The following is a 24776-nucleotide window of genomic DNA, read 5'->3' on the forward strand; positions in this document are numbered from 1 at the left end:
CGTACTTGTATTTTTTCATATGCATTTCACTGGCATAAATGTTGGATATAGAAGTCAGGATGTCATCATCGCAACAAACAATGCCCTGAAATGTTGCATTTAATAAATATAAGCTTTGCTACTCCATCCTTCGTATTCAACGAGATTGTCTTCAACAGCAACTGACCTGCCACATCTATGCTTTCTGAAACAGTTTGTTGTGGTACAGAATTCCAGGCAACTACAAACGTGTGTAGCCTGTAAATGCTGAATCTCATCACTTCCTTCCTCTCAGAGAATGAAATTGACTAGTACACACATGTTACTCTGTATCTGGATTTAACTGTGCCATTTGGAGAAAGGACACAGCTTTCATATTCTTCAGAAATTACATTTTCTTAAGATTCATAGGGCATAGGTCAGTAATAAGTACAATTTTTTTCCTGCTGCACCCATTGTAGCGTCTAAACACCTGAAAATGTTGTTGCCGACATCTCCAGGGGCTACTGTTGTACAAAGTAGAGTTTCTATGTTTCGGAAACACCTGGTTGATTGATAGTGGCAGCAACTTTTCACTTCCATCAGTGTTTACACTCAATAGGGTCATCATCCTTTCTTTACTTTTTTTAACCCCGTGGCATTTTTCTCCCGTAACAGAATATGATTTTGCAGAAAGTTTTGCCAGTTTCATTAGTTTCAAAATATGTATGGGCTCATAACCCTGTATCAGTCATAGCAATTTGATGTTCTTCCACTTGTTCACACTTTCTGTGACCAGAGCCTCATTTTTTCCACTTAAAATTTGAAATGACAGTTTATGATGTTTTATAAAAGCAATTCACCCAGTGCTTCGATCCACTAAAAATTTCAGTGCCGATCTTCAGAGCTGTTTCACAAGCCTGCTCTTGCATATGTTTCTGCTAATAGAAATTCTTCTACTTCTTAGCCTTTGAAACTGCACCACAGGAATTGTTAGCTTCATCACTTAAGAATGTTTCCTTATTTTTGAATATGCTGCACATGTAGATGGTGCAAAATTGTATTTCTTTGCCATGTTGGGAAGATTCGTAAAAAAGATTGTCATCATCAGGTTTTGCTGTACTCTAAGTTTTCTACATTCAAAGCGTGTAACTCCACAAAGGTAAAATTGATTACATCAACACTCTAGTAATGAAACAAAAATACTTACTGTGCTTCGTACTTGTAGGCTCTGTGATTGTGATATCAGATCATGTGACGTAAGTTGAATGGAAATTGATTTCTGATTCTTTCAATGCACCTGTTGGTACTGCTGAAAGGGAAGTTGACCTATTGACTATTATCTAGGCACACATCGAACAGATGAATTGATTATCACAGTAAAAAATTGTGACTTGTGTGGAGTGAAGTGGAAAGAAATCGGAAGCTCAGTAGAACATGTTAAGAATTATGTAAAAACTAGATTTCAATTTGCAAAATGTTTTCTGTTTATTTCTTAAAAGCGGACTACTTCTTAAAGCAGAGTTCGTTAAAAGCTGGGAGAAATAATATTGTTCTTATGAGAGGTTCACTGAGACCAACAGAAATATTTGTTAAAAGGAGGATTTCCTTAAAAGTTGGTTCATTAATTCAGGGTTATGCTGTATTAGTGAAGATTTGCCATCATCAGAAATGTTTTACATCTTAAAAAGGAAATATTTCTTAGATCTTAAAAAAGAAAAAAAAATGTATACCATGACATTAAATATGTTTCTGATGTTTTTATTTTCTAACAGTGCTCTAGAACATTGAAATAACTTTCCTGTTTTCACATGTCACCTAAAATTTACACCTGTGATTCGTAGAATGGCCTCATTGTTAATGACTGAATGACATGATAGAAACATTCGCTCCAGTTAGAGCAAAATCCTCTCTCTGACAGCCCATCTTCTCTAAGCCCTTTTTGGTATCAAGGACCCAATTTTGGAATGCTCTTCCTCACTAGATTGGAAAACTTAATCACATCTTCAGCTTCAGAGACATTCCATTAAAACGACGTACCACTGAAACAACAGAAATACTTGTCTTGGTATTATAACCACTCTGTAAGAAGTAGTAGCTTTGAGAAATTTTTAACTAGCTTCCTTGAAATGTTCAGTGAAACCTTCCCTCTTAGAACCATAGGGGGGGGGGGGGGGGGGGGGGGGGAACTAATAGACTTAAATGGATAACACGAGGTATAAAAATTTGTAGTGCCATGAAAAGGCAACTTCACAGCAAATTAAAATATTACCAGAAAGGCATTTTATTACGTTAGATTTTATAAAGCTACGTTTAAAAACGTTGTCGAGGCAGCCAAGCCAGTGCCAAACAATAATGGCATTTTACAACGTAAATGTATGACAAAGGTAGCACGGGCTGTTGTCAAATCAGAGTTGGCTGTTAGTTAGTAGTCATGGAATATCTAGGATTAAACTAGGGGACAGTCATATTGTAACAAGCACAGCTTAAATATTAGAATATTTAAATGGATTCTTAATAAATGTATTGCACCACCTACAAAGTAGGTGGCTTACAAAGCCATCGTTCAACCAGTTTTTGAGTATTCCTTTTTGGTTTGGGTCCTTTACCAGGTAGGATCAGTAGAGGAAGCTGACCGAGAGAAGAGCTGTGTGGTTTGTCACGGTTTAGTTTTGTCAGATGCTGTGAGAATGCCATCTACATCACTAACAAGGTAATAGACAAAAATCTGAAAATCTTCAGTCTGAGAAGAGTCGACAACATTGCCTCCTCCCAAATATTTCTTGCAAAGAAACCCTACAGTAAAATTGAGGGGATTACAGATCATTAGACAACTTACCAACTTTTGTTGTTCCCATGCTTTGTTGACAAATGGAACAGAAAAGAGGGGGAAAGATAGTCAGAAGTGATACTTGATTTGCCATTTACCACAAGCTGGCATGCAGTGAATGGATGTGGGGGTAGAATAGCAAATCTTAGATTCAGATGATGATGATGAAAAATGAATGATATTGTTCTCTGAGTGATTGCTGTACAGAGTCCTTTAGTTATTGTTCAAGTTTCCACTATAACGTGGCACTTGGACAGATAACTTCGTTCTGTTATCTGTTTTTATGTAAAACCATAATTGTTAGGATTTTTTATAATGATGTACACTAAAGCAATTAATTAAAATTTGACCAGTAACAGGACTGCAATCTGGATCTCCTGCTTCCTAGGCAGATGTGCTAACTGCTGTAATCCCTGGCACTGTTGCTACCATAGTTACACGAATTCCCTAGTATGTCTCCCTCCCTCATACAGATTGCAACTCACACCTAGGCCCGTTGCTAGTCCTCTTATAAACTCACATCCTCATTGACGAGGCTGTCCAGTATTGGAATAGTGCCTTAGCAATGAGTGAAATGGAGTTAATCCTACCTGTGCCTCAGGCATAGGTGATATATTAATCATATACAGTTGATGCCCCTGAGACATGGCGAGTTTCACTCTTATCTACGATAATGGTATAGGCTGAAGTAATGAACTAAAATTTGTACCAGCACCGGGTGGAGGTGTGAACTGGAATTAGTATGAGGAATGGAGATGTACTAGTGTAATTCGTGCAACTTTGGTAACCGCAGTGCCAGAGTGGCACAATGATTATCAAATCCGCCTAGTAAGCAGGGACCTGGATTCGAATTCTGGTGCTGGTACAAATTTTAATTCAGTGCTTCAGCCTCCATGAGTATCGTAGATAAAGATGAGACTCAATATGTCTTACAAACCTCAGCTGTATATTATTAACTACTTAACTGATTGTTTTTTTGGATGTTGGGGAAAGTAGTTTGCTTGCCACTGTCCAGAATGGAAGGTGGAGAAGACGATTATGTCAGGGGTGATTGGGAATTACAAGTACAATAAAATAATTCTGTGTTTATTGGAGTGAGAATGTTTGAAATGGGACCTCCAGAAAAGACGGGCTACAGTGACAAGGACACCGCACAGTAATTGGATGTTTGTATTGTTTCTATTTATGTTACATGAAATTCAGAATTCAAATATTCATCACCCAAAGCAGTTAGATACAACTCTCAAAAATTCTTGAGAAAATTGAAGATTTCCAATAGTATTTACATCACCACAGCCAGAACTGTTTTTTCAGTGGGCTACTTAGTTCGTTTGTCAGTCCTGAACACATGCTTGGATAGCCAAAGTGGTTAAGTTGAGCACTCGCAATAAGCAGGAAAATCTGAGTTCAAGTCCCGGTCTGGCACAAATTTTCATGTGTGGCAAACAGCTGACATTAACGCATAGTTGCAGAATGTGAATCTATTTTGTAAAATTTCGCTTCGGTTATAGTATTTTATTGTATGTTTTCGTATGTTCTCACTATAAAATGTGTGTACATTTTTAGTGTTCTTACTTCTTTTGTCTAAATATGTTAATACTACTTTTTCCGCAGATTGAAGCACAATAATACTTTTCTTGACAAATTCTTGTAACCTTAGTTGTTAGTGTTTCCGGTAATGAGTGGGACAAATTTTCTTTTGGAAATTTTCATATCATATTCTAGACTATAAGTAGATGCATCAAATATTTTTTACCAACATTTGAAATTATCACTAACTGGCAATGCTGCAAGTAGGAGAGGTGACCTTGAACTGCCTAGTTTCATGAAGACCACTATAACACGTAAATTTGCATTAAGTACTGCCCAACTTCTCAGTTTTTGAAATGTTGTTTTTTTTTTTTTTTTTTTTTTTTTTTTTTGCTGTTGCCAGCCTGGATTTTATATGCTCTCTACTTTAGCAGTTGTCTGTCATTGTGTTACCAAAATAGCAGAACTCATCTATTATTTTCAGTGTCTTATTTCATGATTTTATTCCCTCAGCATCACCTGACTTAATTCAACTAAATTCCCCTTGTTTCACTTTTAATGATGCTCATATTATAACCTATTTTCAAGACACTATCTGCTTCATTCGACCGATCATCCAAATCCTTTGCTGTCTCTGACAGAATTACAATGTCAGTGGGAAGCCTCATAATTTTTATTTCTTCTCCCTGAAATTTTGCCCACTTTCCAAATTACTTTTCAGTTGATTGTGGTGGTTTATTTTTTTCTTTTTTTTTTTAGCTCTTGTTTGATATACATATTGAGTAACAATACTATGGATAGACTGCAATCCTGTCTTAGTCCTTTATAATTGTGGTCTGGTTGTAAATGACCTTTCATTCCCTATATTTTTATCCTATTACCTCCATTATTTTGTAATGAGTTTTTAGTGTTTATCAGGCGTATATTGTCAGGTATGGTATGTATATCTGTTTCTGTCAAAGTGGAACATGCATCAGTAAACGGCAATGATTGTTCAGTGCTAAATTGAAACAGATCTTAAAATTAATGATTGAAACTGTCGTTCTTAGGATGGAGAACGGTTGATGCACTTTTAACTGTGTGCCTACTGTTGCAGGTGTCAGCAAAGAGCAGTACCAAGACTTGATTGAGCTTCTGGAGTCCATGGACCGCATGAACCGTGCTGCCCAATACCGGAAGTATCGCCCCCATTTGAGTTCCTATCGAGGCCACTACAAGCAATGGTGAATTTTCCATTACTTTTCTTGTAGTTGTGATGAATTATTTTGTTCGCATGCAGATGTTTCTTATTGCAGAAATGGAACCTACGTAAGGTGTTAAACTTTGTCATTTTGGGCTGGATACTTAAAGCTCACTACTTCACATTCACATTCATTTAGTAATGAAACAGTTACAGGTCATTACATCGAGCAAAATGCAACTTCTGGTTTTACCCTTTCCAAGATACGTATTTTAGCGCAATTGATCCAGTGTAAGTTGGTTATATGATTATGTAGATTCAAATTTGGTTATATGACATAATGAGTTAGTTGGTGTTGATATACTTTTTCTACAGCTTGCCATTTGCATGGTTTGTGCAAGCAAATTGTTACTAAAATTTAATTTGATTGGTTGCTTTTTAGAGATCTGTGCCTCAGTTGCTAAAAACGGATCTATTATAGAATCACTTAGTCTGTCTGTCCTACTGTTAAGACACCTTTTACTCAGAGACCGGTAGATATATCAACTTGAAATCTGTCATATTCTAAGGTTTATGGTTCCTTGGCAGTTTATAAAATTGAAGCTTCCAAGTCAGTGCTGTGAAAAGATGTAGACATTTGTCACATTTTTTTGGCATTGTCAGACTTACTCATCAAACCTGTTGGGTACTACCTGTTGACCTAGAATCATGAAATTTGACAAGAAGCAAGAGTTCATAGTACAATAAAGAAAATTATGAAAATTGCTAATTTGTAAGTATATCAGTAATTTTTTTGTTGCTATTTGATGTCTGTCTTTGTGTGTTTGTCCATCTGTACACCTGATGAGACTTTTTTCCTTAGCATTGGGTAGAGGTACCAATTTGAAATTTGTCAGATACTGCAGTATTCGGTCCATTGGTGGTATACATATTTTTAGTTTGCAAGTCTATGCAGTCAAAAGCTATGGACATACAAGACACATATTTTGATACTCACAACCTCAGTCATCAGAACCTATAAAGAAACTATCTGTATAAAGTGGTCTAGCAGTAAAGCATGTGTCTGGAAACAGACAGGTCAAGGGATCAACTCTCGGTTGGACTACAGATTTTTCAGTCTTTGTTTTTGCCCGGCTTTCACCTCTCAGTGGTGCGAGGAGTCTCCAGAAACAATACGTGGTTTGAATTTCACACTGAAGTCCCATATGGACAGGTATACATCATGTTTCTGTGCATAGGTGACACAAAAACAATACAGTAATGTACATGATTACATCCATTAGCTGACACAAAAGCTGCCATATCATGGTATAGGCACACCTATTAAGGTGTGACCAAAGATCTTCAGAACCTGTCTACGGGTGCTCAGTAACATTAAGTAAGCTAATGGCACAATATTCACTGATATATTATGATCGTTATTCTCACATGTACTATATTACTAAAAGTAGTGGATCAAAACTCAAAAATCATGTCATGTTTCACATAATATTAGAAATTACAGTATGAAGTCCAAACTACAAAAAATTATGTTGGGCCTTTTAATGAGATGTGCCAGTCAATCTAAAAAATACAATAATACTGATGTAGTAACAAATACATCGTGTGATATATTAGCACCAATAACAGATTGTACACGTGAGCTACATTGATTCTTTCTTTTTTTTTCTTTTTTGTTGTAACTTTTATACAATGTTATAATAAAACTGAAAAACCATAGTTAGATTACACCATATCAGTACAGTTATTTCACAATATGTTACAGTGTGGATATTTTGAATGTGCAGGTGTTATGTGAAGGAGATGAGACTTACTTTGGACTGCCTTTATGGACCAACTAAATTACAGTCCAACTTAATGTGAAAGGGAAGTATTAGGTACAGTTTTGAGAAAGGTAGTGTTATACATACAAATGTAACATTCATTGTCACATAATGGTTGTAAGTAAAGTGACCTTACACAGTAACCACAGGAACCATGGAATACCACAATATGGCTTCCCAAATCGTTGCCAAACCCACACAGTGTTCCACTCTCGGGTTGCAAATTCTCGCAGAAGTTGGAAACAGTGTGAAACGTGACCGAACCACCAAATTACTTTCTTCCATTGCACCATTGTCCAGGTATCAAGGCGTCAACACAATGTTTTCCTGTTACGGGGGTTTGCATCTCTGATGAATAGTTTTGGTATTCAGCTTACCCTGCAATTCTGTGCTTATGAAGCTCTCTTCGTGGTGTTTTAATGCTGACAGAGTTCGCGAATAGGGCATTCAATTCTGCAGTGACTTTCGCAACTGTTGTCCTCGTACCTTTTGTCACAATCCTGTTCAGTGACCATCTGTCATGCTACCTAACACACAGTTTTGTTCACATTGTGACTTACTGGAGGAGATTTTTTTTCATTTTCTCTGTGTGTGCTGTAAATCTTTATAATTCTTGTTGAAACATACAACACTTCAGCTACACTGATCACAGAAGCACCTCACTATATGAACACCAAGAATTTGCCCACATTTGAGGATTCTTGGCTCTGATATAATGCATTCACAACTACATGAACACTTTGCCTTTACAAATGTCTGCTTGTGTCTGTGTATGTGCGGATGGATATGTGTGTGTGTGCGCGCGAGTGTATACCCCTTTTTTCCCCCTAAGGTAAGTATTTCCGCTCCCGGGATTGGAATGACTCCTTACCCTTTCCCTTAAAACCCACATCCTTTCGTCTTTCCCTCTCCTTCCCTCTTTCCTGATGAGGCAACAGTTTGTTGCGAAAGCTTGAATTTCATGTGTATGTTCGTGTTTGTTTGTGTGTCTATTGACCTGCCAGCGCTTTCGTTCGGTAAGTCACATCATCTGTGTTTTTAGATATATTTTTCCCACGTGGAATGTTTCCCTCTATTATATTCATATCATTAATTTTTACATTGTTTAATGGATTGATATAGGGATTTTCTTACAAATACAGTTGAAGCTTGGGCTACTGAAGTTACATGCAGATTCATTTTGAAGAATTCTGAAGAATAGGTGGGGCAAACGGTACTCGCACTCAAAAAGTTCAAAATTTTGCGATATGCCAAAGTGCTGTATGCTGTATTGATCTAGCTCGAACGAGCAAGTGACATTTGTACTCTCATGATGCTGCTGAAAGGGATACACGAGAAACTATCGACTAGCCACCACAACAGTTGTTGTTATGCTTAAAATTTGACACTTTTGTGAAGTACAGTAAAACATAAAATTTATTGCTATAATCTTACTACTCTTGTTCTATTTGAACAGGTTTGCAATAAAAGTTCTCATACATGTGTGGATACTGTACACAAACATTTATGGTGCTGTTTAAGTAGAGTTACATTGAAAGGCGAGCATGTTGTCCTTCAAAAAATGTTAGTGGATTCTGGATGCAAGGTAATATTTTATTTGGTTATAAGGTACTATAATGATTTACCAAGCGGCTTGCAAATGAGAAACTTGGTCACTGCTCCAATATCAAAATACTGGGTAACATATTACCACCTTTTAATGAGCTTTTGAACAAGATGGTGACATTCAGATGCAGATGAAACAAGAAAGAAAATTAACCCAGAATTAAATGTAAAAAAAAAAAACCTATTAAACTGACTGTAATTGTTGTTACGAGAATAAATTACAGCGGTAAGACCCTTCATGGAGATAGTACTGACTGACATCACTAGATCACAGTACTTTGCCTGAGCCCATTTGAATTGAAGTTAAGATTGGACAAATACTCAACAATGGCATACATATCTGCAGGAGATGGTAAAAGCCTAGACAGGGTCCAGTGGCATACTTACGAGTACATGTTTCCTGTACATGTCATTGATGTTCACCATGATTTATGATGAGAATTAAAGAGGGTGTGTTAACTGCTGGTTCTGCGCAGCCAATGAGGGAGCGGTTGCCAGTCGATATGTGTGGAAGTAACACACACACTCATGTCAGTATAAGAGTGAAATCTGGTATGTATTCAGGGAAAAGCATCTGCGTTCTCAGGTTCCAATATAACCTCAGATACTGCAATGTATTTGAAAGAAACAGCAAAATATTTGTGACAGTGTAGATATAAATGTCATAACTGCTCTAGGATGATGGTGATGATTAAAAGTAGTGACACAGTGGCAGACGGGCTTAGTTAGCAAGAAAGGTAGAGAAGATAAAAATTAATGTAAACCATTTCTTTTTGTTTGTTTTTATTTCTTCTTGTATTATAAAAATGTAGACAATTAATAAATGCCTTAGTTTAAAATAGATGTAATGCTTTTGACACTGTTGATTGGAATACTCTCTTTCAAATTCTGAAGGTGGCAGGGGTAAAATACAGGGAGCGAAAGGCTATTTACAATTTGTACAGAAACCAGATGGCTGTTATTAGAGTTGAGGGACATGAAAGGGAAGCAGTGGTTGGGAAGGGAGTGAGACAGGGTTGTAGCCTATCCCCAATGTTATTCAATCTGTATATTGAGCAAGCAGTAAAGGAAACAAAAGAAAAATTCAGAGTAGGAATTAAAATCCACGGAGAAGAAATAAAAACTTTGAGGTTCACTGATGACATTGTAATTCTGCCAGAGACAGCAAAGGACCTGGAAGAGCAGCTGGACAGAATGGACAGTGTCTTGAAAGAAGGATATAAGATGAACATCAGCAAAAGCAAAACGAGGATAGCGGAATGTAGTCGAATTAAGTCGGGTGATGAGGGATTTAGATTAGGAAATGAGACAAAGTAGTAAAGGAGTTTTGCTATTTGGGGAGCAAAATAACTGATGATGGTCGAAGTAGAGAGGATATAAAATGTAGACTGGCTATGGCAAAGAAAGCGTTTCTGAAAAAGAGAAACTTGTTAACATCGAGTATTGATTTAAGTGTCAGGAAGTCGTTTCTGAAAGTATTTGTATGGAGTGTAGCCATGTATGGAAGTGAAACGTGGACGATAAATAGTTTGGACAAGAAGAGAATAGAAACTTTTGAAATGTGGTGCTACAGAAGAATTCTGAAGATTAGATGGGTAGATCACATAACTAATGAGGAGGTATTGAATAGAATTGGGGAGAAGAGGAGTTTGTGGCACAACTTGACTAGAAGGGATCGGTTGGTAGGACATGTTCTGAGGCACCAAGGGATCACCAATTTAGTATTGGAGGGCAGCGTGGAGGGTAAAAATCGTAGAGGGAGACCAAGAGGTGAATACACTAAACGGATTCAGAAGGATGTAGGTTGCAGTAGGTACTGCGAGATGATGAAGCTTGCACAGGATAGAGTAGCATGAAGAGCTGCATCAAACCAGTCTCTGGACTGAAGACCACAGCGACAACGACATAATGCAATTTTTTTTTTTTTTTTTTTTTTAAACGGGAGTCATCTTATACTCTGATAAATACAGTATGTTTGAGCATGTATTTTCTACGATCCAACTCTTGTAAACTGAAAATTGTATAAAGTTGTGCCCCATTGGATTGGTTTTCCCTTACTAGTCGCATTCTGAAACGAGTATGTAGCTTTCGAGCCATCACGGATCTGACACTTCGGCTTGTTGACAGGTGGAAATTTGCGTACCAGTGTGTGCTCGAGGAAGAAGTGCGGCGGCGGCGCCGTAATTGGAACTGGGAGCACATGAAGGCACATCGTACGATGTGCAGGCAGTATGCCGAGCTGTACAAGGCGAAGCTCACCAAGGGCTCGAAGCTGCCCACCGACCAGCAGGCGGCGCTCGTCCGCTGTGAGAAGGAGCTCGAACTCACCAACATCGTCATCATCCGCCAGAGGGTCGAGGTGGAGGTACGTGCACCGGATGGCATCTCTCTCAACTTTTTTAGCTTTCTAATGGTGGTGGTAGTTGCACTATATGGCCTCTTGTGGTACAGAATTGTCTGCATAGGTGAGTTATGATGTACACAGAAACAGTGTGCTGACGAACTGATGTGTGACATGATTAGATACTACAAAATATAGTAAGTGTTGTGTACATAGTTCCGTGTAGTCGGCGAGTACACAACTTTCCCACTAGAGCGCGCCCCACTAAGCACAACAGCGCAGGCGCAGCACTCGTCCGTCTCCGCAGTACGAGATGGCGCTGCTTTAGAGACGGACCAAATTCTGCTTCCGCCGATCCGCGTATTAATATGTAACGTAGCCAATGAGATTGCTGCTAACGTAGAACCTTTTCTCCTCGCGGATCACACTCGCGCAGTGATACCTGAACGCGCGAGGTATTATAACGAGTGTACAGACCTCCGATTAGTCAGTCTGCATTTGTCTGTACCAGTCTGTACCAATCTGCATTAGTGTGTACCAGTTTAAAGTCAAGTTTCAGTCTGCACCTAATAAGATTATTATATTCCTGTACAATCTGCTACTCTAAGCGTGCAAGTGGCATTTCTATCGTCTGACCAAACGGCAGAAGATAAACACGCCACAATAAGACCACGAGACATATTGCTGACACTCGCCTATTTCGTTAGAGCGACAAGTCAAATAATCTGATGGTGTGTGTACCTAAGGTCTTACAGTATGCACACCACAGTAAGTATGCAGAATTCTTATTTTTAGTGCAGGATTTAGATAATGAATACAAAGTTAGAAGTGTGTATTGTTGTTGACTGTTAAGCTTTAACTTATGTTATTCTATATTATAATTTTTTTTTTTTTTTTTGCATGAAATACATAGTTAATGGAATTGTATAATGTAAGTGGATAGACAAAAATATCTACTCACCAAGTGGTGGCAAGAGAACGCACCTATTATAGTTACTATGTATGCGAGCTTTTGGAGCCGGTGGCTCCTTCTGGCGGAAGGGCTGAAGGGGAAGGAAGAGGGGTGAAGGAAAAGGACTGATGAGGTTCAAGAAAAGGGGTAGAGTTCGAAAAAGTCAACCAGAATCCCAGGTCAGTGGAGACTTACTCGACGGGATGAGAAGGAAAGACTGATTGTTGTGGACTGCACCAAAGGTTTGTAAACCTGAGAGCTTAAAGGCGGAAGATAGGGTAATAAGCAAGAAATAGATTACTGCTAAAACATTGTGCACAAATTAATAAGAGCAAAAAGCTAAGTGCATTGTATGTGATAGAGATACATGTCAGGAAATTAAAGATGTAGAAAACTAAAAGGGGGTGAAGAAATGAATAGTCAGTGTGGAGAAATGCTGAGATAGAAGAAATTATGAACAGCTACTGTTAATTCTGTTTTCTGTTACATTTCTCTGTGCTCCATGCATTGATCCACTATAAGTGAGTGGTTGCTGTTCCCTAATTTTATACACTTCTTCAGTAAATGTGAGGCAACTTCAGTATTTTAATACGTGGGTCACATTGACTGTAGCTCGACGTTAAGGAATCGTAAAAAGATTTGTGTCCATGACAGATGTCGTTAATCCCGTGGTACCTCGTTAGCATATTGTGCTACGTACAATCAAAGACTTCGCTAAGGAAAGAGAATGTACCAAAGGCAGTGAACACAGGTTGAGTTACAAAAGTTACTCTGCTACTGTTAAGAACACACTATGCAGCAGAAGAAACTTAAATTTCATTCTCTCTCTTTGTCCTCGCAGGCAGAGCGAATTTTGGCAGCAAAGAAGCAGGCTCAGAAGCAGCAGAGCTGGTTTGGCGGTTTCAGCTGGTGGGGGAGCAGTCCCAAACTCGAAGAGGACACGCTCTCTGCGGCAGCCATCGGTAAGCTTATTCTCACGGTCTGGCGTGCACTCTCGTTTTTGTTGTGTCTGCACAAGTCTGTGATTGTGAGATTTGTGGCAGTCTTCAAATGTGGTAAGTCTCCTCAGAAATAATTACACCCCTGGGGTTCCATCGATACCCCCTTTGTATTGTTATTCGTTATTGTGTTGCCTGTAGCTACTGACACTTTGAGATTGCAACCTACATCCATTTGAACCTGCATATCATAGTCAAGTTTTGGCCTCCCTCTAAATTCCCCCTCCTGTCTCCCCCATCTCCATAATTCCGTCCCTTACTAAACCCATTGATTCCTTGATGGCTTAGAATATGACCTATCAACTGATCTCCTCTCCTAATCGGGTTCTGAAATAAAGTTCTGTTCTTCCCAGTTCAGTTCACTACTTTTTCATTAGTTTGTTTGATCTGCCCATCAACCCTCTGCATTTGTCTGGGGCACCATATTTTAAAAACTTCTGTACTGTTCTTGTCTGAACTTCTTGCCTTTCATGTTCTACTTCTGTACAGGGCTACACTCTCAACAAATACCTTCCAAAAAGACTCCCTAATACTCGAATTTATGTTAACATTTCGAGAAACACTTTGAAAAATTTTGGGCCCAGGGAACCAGCCTTTATGCCGTTATTTCAAATATTACTGTTATATTTGTGTTTAATGTATCTTGAATGGTTGTGCACAATAAAAATGACGAGGCTTCGAGGTTTATTTTTCATTTTTATTTTAGTTGTTTGATAGATTACAAAATTTACAATAATGATGACAGCAAATATAATTTTTTATCCTTTAAATAAATGTTTGGCACGAGTTATTGAGCAATTTCGCACATAATTGATTTTTATTTGGAGAAGTCTGAGCTGTTCTGGCATGCAGAGAGGTGTGTTGCGGTCAGGGCAATACCAGTTTGTTCCTTTTCTGCTCCTTTTGCACTAAATTGTCTCATCTCACCTGAAAAAAATCTTGCCTTCCTATGTTGGATCTGCTTCTTCGTCAGATTCATCTCTAAAAAAAAAAAAAGAGATCAAGACAAATAAAGCAGAACTAAATCATAATTACAGTAGCCTCTAACTTATCTGTGTTTGGCAACCACAATACTTGTTTATCTTTGCATTTGAAAACAGATCACCAAGTGTAGTTTATTTATTTATTTACTTATTTATTTAACCTGACCTGACCAGGGCTATCAAGCTATCTCTTACATGGGACCAGCGTTTCGCACATACCGGGCATCATAGTTACCTAAGAAATGATAATTTTAATATGAGAAATAATGTTAAAATGATTTGAGTTTCTATTGTGACATGAGTAAATAATACTAACTATGAACTAATAAAGTTAATACTGGCAGTGCTTGTACTATTGCTGCTGGTTGTATGTGTGCTGAAGGAGAAAATATGGTTTTTGGTGTTATGTGGTAGTTACAAAAAAAACAAAACAAAACATAGTCGAGAAAGTAAAAACATACAATGTTTGTTAAACTTCCTCGTAGATCAAAATTGTGTGCTGGACCAAGACTTGAAGTCAGGACGTTAGCCTTTCGCGGGGGAAGAGCACTTGCTTGTGAAAGGCAAAGGTCTCTAATTCGAGTCTCGGTCCAGCACACAGTTTTAATATGCCAGAAGTTTCATATCAGTGCACACTCCCCTGCAGAGTGAAAATCTCATTCTGGATACCATGTTTGTTATTTGATATATAGGATGTATTAAAAAGAATCATCCAATTTGGCATGTCTGTATTTGTCAAACTAATAAACATATACAATGGATTTTGTTTTTTGGTGAATGGAAAACTCAAAAAGGTTTCTTTCATACCTTTATATAGGTGTTCAGCATGTCCCCCTTGAGATGCAGGGCATATGCCAATGCAGTATTCAAATTGTTCCCACACTGCAGTGACCATGCTTTGAGTTGCAGCTTCCACAGCTGCTGTTTTTCGATGTCTCAGTTCATTTATTGTTGTTGGTAATGGAGGTACATAAACAGAGTCTTTTATAAACCACCACAAGAAACACATGCACAGTTGGGTCTGGTGACCTTGGGTTCCAGTAATGTAAGGCTGAATCATTTGATCCAGTGTGACCGATCCATCGTTCAGTTATCATTTGATTTAAAAATTGCCGCACTTCCAGATGCCAAAGTAGCGGTGCTCCGTCCTGTTGGTAAACGGAGTCATTCAAATCAGCGTTTAACTCTGGCAAAAGAATGTTCTCAACCGCATCGAGATATGTACTTCCTGTAACAGTGTTCCCCACAAACGAAAATGCCGGCCGAAGTGGCCGTGCGGTTAAAGGCGCTGCAGTCTGGAACCGCAAGACCGCTACGGTCGCAGGTTCGAATCCTGCCTCGGGCATGGATGTTTGTGATGTCCTTAGGTTAGTTAGGTTTAACTAGTTCTAAGTTCTAGGGGACTAATGACCTCAGCAGTTGAGTCCCATAGTGCTCAGAGCCATTTGAACCATTTTGAACAAACGAAAATGGACCGTACACCTTTTCCCATGAAACTGCACAAAACACATTGAGTTTTGTAGAGTCCCTCTCATGTTGTACAACTTCATGTGGTTGTTCCATACCCTGTATTCTCACATTGACAGTTCACCTTTCCATTTAAGTGGAATGATGCCTCATCACTAAACACTAAGTGTGGAAGAAAACTGTCATCCTCCATCTTGCCAAGAACGAAATTACAGAACTCTACCTGTTGTTGGTCATCTTAACGAAGAGCTTGCAGTAGCTGAATTTTGTTTGGTTTCATACGTAAATGTCATGTCTTGCAAGGAGGAGATAAGATGAATATCAACAAAAGCAAAACGAGGATGCTGGAATGTAGTCGAGCTTAACTCTTTTGGGTGATGCTGAGGGAATTAGATTAGGAAATGAGGCACTTAAAGTAGTAAAGGAGTTTCGCTATTTGGGGAGCAAAATAACTGATGATGATCGAAGTAGAGAGGATATAAAATGCAGACTGGCAATGGCAAGGAAAGCGTTTCTGAAGAAGAGAAATTTATTAACATTGAGTATAGATTTAAGTGTCAGGAAGTCATTCTGAAAGTATTTGTATGGAGTGTAGCCATGTATGAAAGTGAAACATGGACGATAAATAGTTTGGACAAGAAGAGAATAGAAGCTTTCGAAATGTGGTGCTACAGAAGAATGCTGAAGATTAGATGGATAGATCACATAACCAATGAGGGGGTATTGAAAAGAATTGGGGAGAAGAGGAGTTTGTGGCACAACTTGCCCAGAAGAAGGGATCAGCTGGTAGGACATGTTCTGAGACATCAAGGGATCACCAGTTTAGTATTGGAGGGCAGCGTGGGGGGTAAAAATCGTAGAGGGCGACCAAGAGATGAATACACTAAGCTGATTCAGAAGGCTGTAGGGTGCAGTAGTTACTTAGGAATGAAGAAGCTTGCACAGGATAGTGCAGCATGGATAGCTGCATCAAACTGGTCTCAGGACTGAAGACAACAACAACAACAACAACAGCAGCACCAGCACCAGCACCAGCACCAGCACCACCACCACCACCACCACCACCACCAACAACAACAACAACAACAACAACATGTAAATGTCAATGCAACACACACCATATGGACTTTGGTGGCATATAGAGCTGTCGAGCTGCACAGCGAATGGATTTCTGTGGACTTCTTGTTTAACTACAGTGGATGTGTTCGACATCCGTGTCAGACACTCGGGGATGGCCTGGCAATTTGCCTTTACACAAACAACTTGTTTTTTGGAATTTTTCATGCCTTCGTCCATTGCTCTGTGCTGTAAGAGGATCCACACCATACCTAGTAGGAAACTCACACTGAAGAGTTATTACTGACCCGCAGTGTGCGAAACGTAGAACACAATACGCTTTCTGTTGTCCAAACACTATTTTTCCTAGAACTGAAGTGAGCGCACTTTGCTGCTACCTAGCGGGAAAACTCAAGAGTTTGCTCTTTCCAACAGTACATAGTTCACGCACATATCTCAAGTAACATAATAGTTGTGATTTTTTAAAATCAGATGATTCTTTTTGATACACCCTGTCTTTTGGTCTATGTATTTTTTTCTCCATCAAATAAATGGTGATGTTTTGAAATGATTGCAGTACTTTTTTTCTCACTTCTCTACACTGTGGGAAAAGACCAGTACAACTTTTGTCAAAAACATCTGCTATGAATTTTGCTTTGGCCATTAATAAATGCTACTACCATTGCTAGTTTGTCAGTTCTATCACTGTAATCACACTGTTCGTATCACAGATCATATTTAACCTTATTTTCAGCTTTCCATTCTGGGCCATGCAAAGTGATGTTGTTGATATTCTGTGTTGTCCAAAGACATCTCCAGTTTCTGTTTTCTCCCCTCAATGTATATATCTGTCTGCAGATGTCTGTTTAAAGTATTTACACCCTGGAACACTGCCACTTGGCTGTCTATCTTCTCATATCTTGTTAGCTATGGCTAGTGTCCCTGTTGTTACAAAAATACTGTGACCATGGTAATGAAATAGCTATCACATGTTGCTGATTGAATGATAACAATATTAACTCAGCATTGTCGATTTATAAAATGGCAGACTTCAATAAAATCCACTATAACAAAAAAAAAAAAGAAAATTAAAATACAACTACTTTGTTGCAAACTGTAACTGGTTGGTTTTCTGTACTAATAATACTTCAATTAGTTTAATATAAAAAATTCCTTCCGCAGACATGAGCAATGCTAACAACACAAACTGGGCACCAACTACAACTCCCGCTCTATGCTAGTATGCGCCCTATGCAGCCTGCATTGTTAGTATAAAAATACCAGTAGTTTATATTCTTACTTACTAATGGTTTGGATTTTAACTAATGCAATATTCTGTCTTAGCAACTTTAAGAGGAGCACAGCAATAATTAAATAAATAAAAAAAATGGTATTGTGAGTATGCTACGGTTACATACATACCTGCTATATTGTCTTTCACAGCCAAGAAATTCGAAGATGCGATGACACCGGAAGAGAAAGCGAAGCTGTTCCGAGCAATCGACTACCAGGAGAATGCGGCTCCACCTCAGTATCCCGTGGAGTTTGTGGAGCTGAGTGCGCAGTTCACGCTGGGGAGTCTGCAGGTGGAGGTCCGCGATGACGCGTACACCACGCCTCGGGTGATGCTGGCCGACTTGGCAGGTGTCAGCGTCAGCTTGAAGAGGCGGCCAGCCGCCCAGGCCCTGAGGTGAGAATAGCATCTGCAGGAGGGAGCTGCTTTAGTTTAGTTGGTTGCTTATTCTGTTTACTGTAATTATGATGGTTCACTGTGGTGAGGAATGAGCCAATTTTACAGTTTTTGGGCTGGTGCGTAAGTTCAGCATTTTTTCACAAGTTTTATGAACACAGCAGACAAAACGTAACAGAGACTTTAGTCACCAGTAATATTTTCTGCTTTACTATTTATAACAGTCTGTCAGTGCTGGGATAACTTTTCAGTTCCGTAACTCTTTCAAATTCTGAAGGTGGCAGGGGTAGAATACAGGTAGCGAAAGGCTATTTACAGTTTGTACAGAAAGCAGATGGCAGTTGTAAGAGTCGAGGGGCATGAAAGGGAAGCAGTGGTTGGGAAGGGAGTGAGACAGGGTTGTAGCCTCTCCCCGATGTTATTCAATCTGTATATTGAGCAAGCAGTAAAGGAAACAAAAGAAAAGTTCGGAGTAGGCATTAAAATCCATGGAGAAGAAATAAAAACTTTGAGGTTCACTGATGACATTGTAATTCTGTCAGAGACAGCAAAGGACTTGGAAGAGCAGTTGAACGGAATGGACAGTGTCTTGAAAGGAGGGTATAAGATGAATATCAACAAAAGAAAAACGAGGATAACGGAATGTAGTCGAAGTAAGTCGGGTGATGGTGAGGGAATTAGATTAGGAAATGAGACACTTAAAGTAGTAAAGGAGTTTTGCTATTTGGGGAGCAAAATAACTGATGATGGTCGAAGTAGAGAGGATATAAAAATGTAGACTGGCAGTGGGAAGGAATGCGTTTCTGAAGAAGAAAAATTTGTTGACATTGAGTATAGATTTAAGTGTCAGGAAGTCGTTTCTGAAAGTATTTGTATGGAGTGTAGCCATGTATAGAAGTGAAACATGGACGATAAATAGTTTGGACAAGAAGAGAATAGAAGCTTTCGAAATGTGGTGCTACAGAAGAATGCTGAAGATTAGATGGGTAGATCACATAACTAATGAGGAGGTATTGAATAGAATTGGGGAGAAGAGTAGTTTGTAGCACAACTTGACTAGAAGAAGGGATCAGTTGGTAGAACATGTTGTGAGGCATCAAGGGATCACCAATTTAGTATTGGAGGGCAGCGTGGAGGGTAAAAATCGTAGAGGGAGACCAAGAGATGAATACACTAAGCAGATTTAGAAGGATGTAGGCTGCAGTAGGTACTGGGAGATGAAGAAGCTTGCACAGGATAGGGTAGCATGGAGAGCTGCATCAAACTAGTCTCAGGACTGAAGACAACCACAACAACAACAAAAACAACTGTTGGATTAATGGTTTTGAAGCAAAGACTTCGTTGAGTTACGTTCGGAGCACATTTTCATCTGGGAAGGAAGTTCTTTGAAGGTTATTCAATAGAGAGCAAAGGGTAATGCTGGTCAGCGAGAAAAAGTTTCGGCGGCTCCATCTAACTGGAGTTACCTGTGATTTGTTGCAGGGTCGACGTAGCTGTCGGGCAGTTCACAGTCTTTGGGCTGGACACAGGAGAGCAGAGGCCGCAGCTTATCAGCTCCACAAACCTAGCAGGTTGGTACCATAAGCTGAGCTGCACTTCATTTATGATGCAGTTTTAAACTTCCCTTTTTGACGTTACTATATTGTTTCAATTACACACAGACAGTGGACCATAATAAATACTACTGTTTGTTGTTGTGAGATATAATTAATTCTTCCTCCCCCCCCCCCCCCCCTCCCCCGCCACACACACACACACACACACACACACACACACACACACACACACACAGGGAGAGGGCTGTGCCTCTATGCTATGCTGGTTGGACACACGATTCAAGGCACAACATGAGGTAGTCGGTGCGTATGTGAGAGATTGGAGATACAAGGCATGAGAGATTTGCTTCTGGACAGGGTTGGGAGGGTAAGTTGAGTCTGTGAAGATGTCAGTGGGACTGTTGGCATGTTTGGAGAGGGACTGCTCGTTATTACAGGTGGGACAATCATGGGTGGCTAGACTGTATGCTAGGGACTTCTTGCCATGGAATGGATGGCAGCTGCTGAAATTGAGGTGGTGTATGTAGTTGGCAGATTTAATGTGGACAGTCTAATGTTGCAGATTCTTCCGATTGATATAATTATTTTTGCAACTTCAAATAGATTGCATACCTTCATTCATACTCGTGTATTTTTGATTTTTGTGTGTTTTGGTGTACCTTCCTGTGCCTTAGTTCATCCCCTACCTAATCAACTCTCCCCACCCTCTCTGTCCCCATCTCTGCACTCTCTCTCTCTCTCTCTCTCTCTCTCTCTCTCTCTCTCTCTCTCTCCTTACTCTAGGATGTAGATACTGACCTTACCATATCCAGTTACACCTGCTGCCCCCTCTCTTCACACACATTCAGCCACTGACTTGCATCCCACTGTTATCATTTTTTTATTTATTTTTCTCTTTGATCTATGTGTCAGTTTATGTCAATTTTAGTTCATTTTTGTCTCTCTCTATAGGACCTACACCCTCAGGTCTTATCCTTTTGACTATGCATCTTAAATTTCATACTTCTTGTGTTTTTCCCTACATATTTGCACAGTTTTTTTATCCTCCACTATGAATGCCTGCTTCTTCCGTCTACACCAATACACCAAAATTTCCTTATCCCCAACCAGACCCAGTCCCACATACTGTTCCTACATTGTTACTTAGTCCATGGAATCTCCTCCCCCCCCCCCCCTCCCCAAATTGCCAGACCATCAGATTACCTGTCTCCAGCATCAACCCCTCCTTTCATTGTGACCTCTATCTGTCCAGAGTCCATTAGTCCGTAGCCTTCACCAGTATATTCCAGCAAAACCACATAAATCTGCCCAAACCTTCTTGCAATACCTCCTCTTCATCTGTAAAGTTCTCCTGCTCTGCAGTCCCAAATTCCTGCATCCCGCTGAATCTCTTGGCTTCTAGAACTAGAGCAACATGTATGACACCGCCTCAGAAAACTCTCCAACCTGTTCACCTTCTCCTCCCACCTTGGACTTCCACTACCCAATATCTTTACAAGAGCCTCCATCAAACCTTCCCCACATCCACTCACAACCACCACCCTCAGAAACTCACTCCCACCACCATTCAGAATCCAGAACGTAAACAAACCTGAGATAAGTCATGAACCAGTCCTCCAAAAGCCTCAGTGGCACAGAAGTATCACTCCATTCCAAACGCCGTGCCTTTTGCATCTCTCCAAAATTCAATCATGCTTTACTTGTTAAACACTTCCTCCTCTCCCAGTCCCTACAGTGGAAACACTTTTTTGCCACCAACCCTACCAGTCAGACTCAATCTAAAGCCAATGTTGAACTCCTCCTGACTCAGTTCACTCCTCCCTCCAACTGTCATTCGCCCCCAACTACCCCCAAATTACCCCCACTCCCTCCCTCACAACATTCAAGAATTTCATGACTTCAAATCTTTCCTCACCACCATTCTCAAAATCCCACAATATGGAAACCAGTCTCAAATCTGCAGAAATAATTATAGTCCACCACCTAAAAACTGATCCTGACCGACAAAGGCTCCACCACTATAGTTAGGAACTGCAGGGATTACCTGGTAGAGGGATCTGTCAGCTGCCCGATATGTCCACGTACAAGCCTTATCGCTATGACTGCATTGCAGAAACTCAGCAGGCTCCCCAAGCCTTCCCCAAATCCTTAGGCCCATTCCAGAACCTGTCCCCTGAGTCCATCTCTCTCCTCACCCCAATTATTCCTGAAATCCATAAACCCAACTTCCTATGACACCTCACTGTGGCCGGTTACCAGTGAGAATTGCTACAGCTCTCATGAGATCAACATCTTCAGCCTAGTACCCATAGCCTACCCTCCTGTACAAAGGACACCATCCATTTCCTCCACTGGCTCCTCACAGTTCCTGTTCCCCTATCACCCAACAACCTGCTCACCCCCATGTCCCTCCACACTAACATCCTCAATATCCATGACCATGCCATTATTTAACAGCACTTTCCCCAATATCCGACCTATCCCTTCCTGGTCACAATGCCCAGCTATACCCTTATCCCTAAATACTTCACTTTTGAAGGCAATATCTACAAACATATCTGTGGTTCAGCAATGGTAACCCACATGGCACCACCCTATTCCAACCTGTTCATGGGTCATACAGAGGAATCCTTCATAACCATCTGGAAAACCAAACCCCTCACCTGGTTCATATACATTGATGACATCTTCATGATATGCACCTGTCCACATTCCTCCAGATCCTCAAAATCTTCTCCCCCATTTATTTCTACATCTGTGTACATACACTGCAAGCCACCTAATGGTGCATCATGACAGAGGGTATCATGTACCTCCTCTAGTCATTTCTTTCCTCTTCCACTTGCAAATACAGCGAGTCCTCGTGAACACAATGAGCCTCCTCCCTCGATGTTCTCATCTCCCTCAAGGATGACTACATCCGTATGTCTGTTCGCATCAAACCTACCAACCAGCAACTATACCTCCATTTAAAATATATGTCACCCATTCCACAGCAAGAAGTCCTGCGATGTTCATCATGTTCCCTGGTGCAGTTGTGCTTGGCACCAGGTTTAATGTCATCTTTCCTTCAGCTGGTTGAATGTCCAATTAGTTAACACTCAATTGACATTCGTCTTTAATAATAATAATAATAATAATAATAATAATAATAATAATAATAATGAGCATACGGCATTGGTGGCCGGGAGACCCCTCGCGGGGCGGTTCGGCCGCTGCTCCACCAGCTCTTTAACGCCACTACGGCAACTTGGGAGTGAATGAAGATGAAATGATGATGAAAGACACACAACACCCAGTCATCTCGAGGCAGAGAAAATCCCTGACCCCGCCAGGAATCGAAGCCGGGACCCTGTGCGCGGGAAGCGAGAAAGCTACCGCAAGAACACGAGCCGCAGACTTCATCTTTAATAATAGTTATGAGCTGGACCTGCTGGTGAGTTCCAAGTTGACTTCTTGCTATGCTCGGTATATTATTTTCTGAAGTGCGAGTGCTTCACTGAAATCGAGCAGGGCTTCTGCTATCTTTAGGTATGTAAATTATTTTCAACAGGTACTTTGCTTTAAACATGAGTTTTTCTACCATAAACTTACACAATTACAATTGGCAACCGTGTAACAATAACTTTTAATATCTTGATCTTCACCCAAAATAAACCATTCTCCTTTGTGTCTTTACTGTTATTGACGTTCTCGGATTGGCCTGCTTGCATATTGTGTGACGGCGCCGCCAAACCACTTTCAGCTAGTGGCAGTATGGAATAGTGCACTCCATCAGCAAGTGTAGCTGCTTGGTCACCAGTCGGGCTGTACACAGGTAGTGCCTTCACACTTGCCTCTGTACAAAAAGACACCTCTTGTCAGTGTACTGTTTTTACAAAGTCCATCTAATCTCTACGTAATTTTTATATTTTTGTTCACGCGGCTGTGTGCACGCCACAGTCTTTCTTGCGGAAATGGTACGGGACACCACAGTCACTTCCATATGGCATATCCATTCGTGATTTTTACATCTGTAGTGACGAGCTGTCCTTCCCAAACACGTCAACGGTCTCACTGATGCCTTCACAGTCCCAATGTCCTGCCACAACAAAGCAGCATTCCTCTCGTAACTCAGTACCACCCAGGACTGAAGAAACTGGGTAACATTTTCTGCCACGGTTTCACTACCATTTGTCATGCCCTGAAATGAGGAACATCTGCACTATCCTCCCCATCCCTCACACAATGATATTCCACTGCCCATTGAACCTATACAATATCCTTGTCCATCCCTACTCCAACCCTGCTCCCAACCCCTTGCCTCATAGCTCATACCCCTGCAATAGACCTAAGAGTGGCATTCAATAAGTAATGCAATACTTTTTTTTCCTGAAAGCGAGTCAGTTTTATTCAGGGTTCCAATACACCATATTATTCCCCACCCTTTTCCCTACAAAACCCTGTTTTTCATCGTAATGTCTGTTCAATGTGATGGATTTAGATCTCCTTATTGGGAGGCACGCATGCCCTCATTGTACCACCCTGTCGGTTGACGTAAGAGCCAATGTCTTGCTGCATCGATAACTTCCCCCTCACCCATGTATTGCTTCCAGCAGAGGGCATCCTTCATTAGGCCAAACAGATGGAAATAAGGAGGTGTGAGATGTGGGCTGTAGGGTGGTCGAGCAATAGCAGTGCAATGAAGTTCTGTGAGCTCCTCTCAGGTGTAGAGACTTGGGTGAGGCCTTACATTGTAATGGAGGAGGAGAAGTTTGTTTTCAGTTTTAAGATTGTTTCCAGTTTTATGTGATGAACTTGCTCAAGC

The 24776-nt window shown here is 40.2% G+C and overlaps 1 protein-coding gene across 1 annotated transcript in view; it reads left to right on the forward strand.

Moving 5' to 3' along the window:
- LOC126428046 (intermembrane lipid transfer protein Vps13) overlaps positions 1 to 24776 on the forward strand; it is a 487343-nt gene that overhangs the window by 17686 nt on the left and 444881 nt on the right. Inside the window, exons 7-11 of the mRNA XM_050089923.1 lie at positions 5415 to 5541; positions 11054 to 11291; positions 13061 to 13181; positions 18167 to 18413; positions 19896 to 19984. Of these exons, the coding sequence (XP_049945880.1) occupies positions 5415 to 5541; positions 11054 to 11291; positions 13061 to 13181; positions 18167 to 18413; positions 19896 to 19984 (822 nt within the window). The remainder of the gene's footprint in view (positions 1 to 5414; positions 5542 to 11053; positions 11292 to 13060; positions 13182 to 18166; positions 18414 to 19895; positions 19985 to 24776) is intronic.

Source organism: Schistocerca serialis, chromosome 12 (assembly GCF_023864345.2).
Source record: "Schistocerca serialis cubense isolate TAMUIC-IGC-003099 chromosome 12, iqSchSeri2.2, whole genome shotgun sequence".
NCBI classification, from domain to species: domain Eukaryota; kingdom Metazoa; phylum Arthropoda; class Insecta; order Orthoptera; family Acrididae; genus Schistocerca; species Schistocerca serialis.